Below are 5,346 nucleotides of genomic sequence, written 5' to 3'. Positions count from 1 at the left end.
CCCAGATCTCGCTCGCCACTCTCCCAAATCTCGCTCTCTCACTCGTCTCTCTCACTTTGTACAAAAAACGCAAATTGTATAAAATGCGTTTTGTTTGTATAAAGCGAGAGAAAAGTGTATATACAGATACAAATACATATATTTTTGTCCTATACACTTATAATTATACAAATACAGATCTTATTATACAAATTACAATGTATAAATGAATTTATACAAAATTGAACAATTTATATAAAATTGGATTTTGTAGCGAACTATACAAATCAAAAGCTCCATAGCAAACACAAAATTTTCTATGAAACACAATTATTCAAACTATAGCTATCACATATAAATATGATTTTTATATTTGATATATGTGAAAATTGCTCATTCAAATTTAATCAGACTCGGATCCAAATTTAAAAAACACTTAGACCTACTGGAAAAGGAAACTTCGCCCGCACCCAGGCAGCCGTATCCCGCCCCGCGTCTCAAAAATTAAAATTCGTCTTCGTCAATCGTCACGCTTCCCCCTTTTTATCTTTTTCAGTTGCCTCTTCATACGCATTTCTATTTCTCCTCTCTCTCTCTCTCTCTTAAATTCTCTACTACTTACTATACGAGCTAGGGTTTTGATTTTTTCACACAGCAAAAATGGGGCAACAATCGCTGATCTACAGTTTCGTTGCGCGAGGAACTGTGATTCTCGCCGAATACACTGAATTCACCGGTAATTTCACAAGTATAGCTTCACAGTGCCTCCAGAAACTTCCTGCTTCCAACAACAAGTTCACCTATAACTGCGATGGCCATACTTTCAACTATCTCGTCGAAGAAGGCTTCAGTAAGTCATTTTCCTTCTCTTTTTCTCTTCACTTCTGATGTTATTGCTAATGGATTTTCCTGATCCTGTTATCCATGCATCTATGATTGTTTTTCTTGTTGCGCGGCTGTTTTCGTCGATTTTTGCTTACTTTCATTGTTCTGTTGATTGTTTGATTTCAAATTAGTGCTGTTTAGATCTTGTGGGATTACCGGGTAGTAATAATAAATTTTGTGCTAATTAGTTTAGTTAATGCGGAATTTTCCCTTGGATCTCAATCATTTCGGTTATTGTTTAATATTTTTTTCCTTATTCTCCTTGTTCTGTTGCTGAGTTCGATTTCGGAATAGTCAGTCTAGACCCTAGATCTTTGTTAAATACTACTAGTATCTAGTAAGTAACAATTAATTTTCGTGGTAATTAGTTTAGCTAATGCAGAATTTTGCTCTGGATCTGCCTCATTTTGTTGCCAAGTTTTTTTCATCTTTTGCTTGTTTTTTCCTAAACAACCTCTCTACCCCCAAGGTAGGGGTAAGGTATGCATACACAGGGTATTGCTGTTGTTATTGTTCTGTTGGTTGTGTTTGATTTCTGAGTAGTGCAGTCTAGATCTTAGTAGAATACTGATAAGTAATATTATATTGGTAATTGGTTTAGTTAGTGCTTAATTTTGCTTTAGATTGGTTTGATTTTATTTACAATTTTACATATACACACTCTTTCCATCTGCTTAGGCCTTGGTGGACATAGTTACCTATACTTGTCCAGGGTACCTGGTGGAATAGTCATTGAGGTGCGGTCAAGCTGGCAGGGAAACCACTGTCATTTTGAATAAAGAACACGTACCTTAGTAAGATATGAAAATTTCCCTGTAATTAGCAGAGGAGAAGATATGGACTACACCTACCTTAGTAAGATATGAAAATTTCCCTGTAATTAGCAGAGGAGAAGATATCGACTATAGACATCGAGGTACACTCAAACTGGTCAGGAGTCAGAACACCATTTTCATTTTAAAAATAGAAGATCTACCTAAGTAATATATGAAAATTTCCCTGTAATTAGCAGAGAAAGTAGATATGGACTGTTTTGGAAGATATCATTTTTTTGTGTAAATTTCTTGTACATCTGTCGTTATGGATGTATCTGCTAACGTCTTCAATGTAGCCTATATTTTCTTCAGTCTTTTTCTTAACAAGATTAAGTGGCAGTGTACCTTTAATTCATAAATTGTACTACTGGTTTTTCTCATTTACAGATTTTCATTTGAATTGTGAAGCAACTACACACTGCTTTTAGATTTCAACACAACAAATCCGAGCAGTAGTTTAATTTTATTCAAATTGAAGTGAACAACAAATCTGATTTGAATTGTTTCTCCTGTTTCAAGAAGAAGTTTATGCACCCTCCTTGTATTTTTGCACATCTTTCAGTCTGTGATATTTCTTCAGTCTCTGATTTGTTATTTTGAATGCTCTTTATGTCCAATTAGATGATGATTGATTACCTGACAAATAATATGTAATGCTCCGTTTATTCTGCGTCTTTTTTCATGCTGACATTGTTATACCCTCTGTACAAACAGCATACTGTGTTGTTGCTGTGGAATCTGTTGGGAGACAGATCCCAATTGCGTTTTTGGAGAGAACCAAGGAAGAGTTTACCAAGAAATATGGTGGAGGAAAGGCTGCTACAGCTGTTGCTAACAGCTTAAACAGGGAGTTTGGGTAAATTTCATTTTCTTTGTATTCTCTTCCGCTCTCCTCTATAATTGTTGGTAATACTGGAAGTGATAGATGCCTTCATTCAAAATGATAATTTACAGGCCTAAACTGAAGGAGCAGATGCAGTACTGTGTAGATCATCCAGAAGAAATCAGTAAGCTTGCAAAGGTGAAGGCTCAGGTTTCAGAAGTTAAAGGTGTGATGATGGAAAACATTGAAAAGGTAGAAAAGATATTTTTGGAATATACTGTTCTAGAGGACATATTTATGTTTTGGTTCTTGGAAAAGGATTGAGAATCTGGAAGTGGATTTGATTTGTTGATGAGAACTGTGTCCTTGTAGGTTCTTGATCGTGGGGAGAAGATTGAACTTTTGGTGGATAAGACTGAGAATCTTCGCTTACAGGTTTGTAATGCAATGACCATTCAATGTCCTGTTTCTTAAATATTTGAGTCTTGAGCGTAGTTGGATGAATCTCCATTCCCAGTTATATGAATAGGAGCCACAGTCAGTAAGATTCATCTTTTTTTGCCTCTTTTGACTGGTAGCACATGACAAGTACTATGTACTACTAATTTTAGCAAATTCAAAGTGGTTTGAATTGATTTACTCCCTTAGTGTACTTGAAGGTTTAATGATTTTGCTGCGTATTCTGTTTCAAGATATTTCTAATGGTTAAGCTCAGGCCATTAGTAGAAAATTGTAGGCGGGAAGCTACTGTTGAGCAGTCATTTGTCTATGTTGTTTTACATTTTATATTTTGCAATTGCTTAGATAACTATACTTTCGATTCCATCCATAACACACACACCTAAAGGTTAGTGACCTCTTTAACTTTGTTGGCAACTTTAGGTAAAGGTTTATTTGCTCCAGTGGGCTGGACCCCATGACCTGTTATTACATCATTACACACCTACTTGTTTCCTTTTCCTGCTACCTTTCTTTCTGAACTTGTACTTGTGTGTTATATTGTTTTCGTCTTTTGTTCTATCTGAACATGAAATATGGGAGTGAAATTGTTGTTTTATTGCAGGCACAAGATTTCAGGACACAAGGAACAACAATGAGGAGGAAGATGTGGTTGCAGAACATGAAGATCAAGCTTATAGTTTTGGGGATTATTATTGCCTTGATTCTGATCATAGTTTTGTCAGTGTGTGGTGGTTTCAAGTGTCACTAGTGCGGTTTCTCATCTTACTAGGCTGGATGTTGATTGAAAATTGTGGCATTTTTGTAGCACTGGCTTGGCAGTTCATTATAATTCTTTTCTTCTTTTATTGTGATGTGTTTTGCTCTGTCTTCTCTGTATCATGAGACACTTCCTGTATAGCTTGTAATGCTGAATTCTTTTGCGTATATTATTGAAAGAGTCTCCTTCCTAGTTTCACCAGACCACATACTTGATATTGTTGGTTGATTACTTGATTGGTTCTGAATTGGATAGAAAAAAAAATACTGATAATAGAGCTAGTAGAGAAGGTGTGTACTATTTTCTTTTCTGCAGGCGTCATTTTTTCTGCAACCATTTATTCTTGTTTCCTCTAATTGAATTCTTAAAGCTGCATTGCCAGGAAAGTTAATAGTACTTAAATGTCAAGGATACTGTGAGGTTCCTTGTGCTAAATTCAGGATGAATGAAAGTGTTATTTATTCCATTTCTATAATGATGAAAATAAATTGGTTATGAAACATAGGTAGTGTAAAGGAAGTAACATTGAGTGAATAATCTACAAAATATTAGAGGTTGATATAATCAATTTGTGTTATTCATATTAAATTATATGAAATAATATCTTCTTGTGATAATCCTTGAATCAATACAACAAAAAATCCAATCAAATTATATGAGTAGAGTCTACCCTTAGGATGTTTGTAAATCTCATTTCTATTTTTCTAGGATAGAGACATTGATTCTGATAGACCATATGCTTACCAAAATAATAATCAACGTCGAATAATGAAAGCAAAATAATAAGATAAACAAAGCAGATGAAGCAATAGGTAATAAGTACAAATAAAGAATAGGATACCACACAAATGTAAAATATTACTACTAAATAACAGATAGGACATTCCATATAAATCTTTTTGCTCTCCCATGTAAATATACGATATCACTTTGCTATTTATCATTCTAATTCTCGACCTCCATACCATTATATTTAAGGTCATATTTTCAATAAGCTGAAGATGTGTCATATTTTGTCTTATCACTCTCCCACGTTCTCCGGTCTACCTCTACCCCTTCTAAAATCTATTATAGTCAACCTCTCACACCTCCTTATCGGTGCATCAACACCTCCTTTTCACAAGTATGAACTATCTCAACCTCGGTTTCTTCATTTTTTTCACCATCGTCCTTTATTACTTCATTCCTAATTCTATCTTTTACTAGTGTGCCTACACATCCATATGAGCATCCTCATCTCTGCTATCTTCATATTCTAAACGTGTATGTTATTGACTGTCAACACTTTGTTCATATAACACTATTGGTCTAACTACCATTTTGTAGAACTTCGTAACACATTCTTATTATACAGTACCCCAGATGCGAGCCTTCATTTTGTCCACCCCGCTCAAATACAATGTGTGACGTCATTGTCAATCACTCCATTTTCTTGGATTATAGACTCAACATACTGAAACTACCTTTCTAGGATATGACTTGTGTACAAAGGCGGATCTAGAATTTAAATTTTATGGGTTCAATATTTAATATTCTTAGCATTGAACTAATTATATTTTAAAGTTATGAATTCATATCTTTGGTGCAATTGCAATGATTTTTATACACAAATTTATACTTCGCAT

At 34.6% G+C, this 5,346-nt stretch overlaps 1 protein-coding gene across 1 annotated transcript; it reads left to right on the top strand.

Moving 5' to 3' along the window:
* The first annotated feature begins 470 nt into the window (after positions 1–470).
* Positions 471–3,924, top strand: LOC102593105 (vesicle-associated membrane protein 722). Its single transcript, XM_006364202.2, has 5 exons — positions 471–829; positions 2,394–2,535; positions 2,634–2,754; positions 2,875–2,937; positions 3,566–3,924. Exons 1-5 carry the CDS (start codon positions 640–642, stop codon positions 3,710–3,712), a joined length of 663 nt encoding a protein of 220 aa, XP_006364264.1. The 5' UTR covers positions 471–639; the 3' UTR covers positions 3,713–3,924.
* The last annotated feature ends 1,422 nt before the right edge of the window (positions 3,925–5,346 follow it).

This window comes from Solanum tuberosum, unplaced genomic scaffold (assembly GCF_000226075.1).
Source record: "Solanum tuberosum cultivar DM 1-3 516 R44 unplaced genomic scaffold, SolTub_3.0 scf00475, whole genome shotgun sequence".
In the NCBI taxonomy this organism is placed as follows: Eukaryota; Viridiplantae; Streptophyta; class Magnoliopsida; order Solanales; family Solanaceae; genus Solanum; species Solanum tuberosum.
This window is presented reverse-complemented; position numbering and strand designations above follow the sequence as displayed.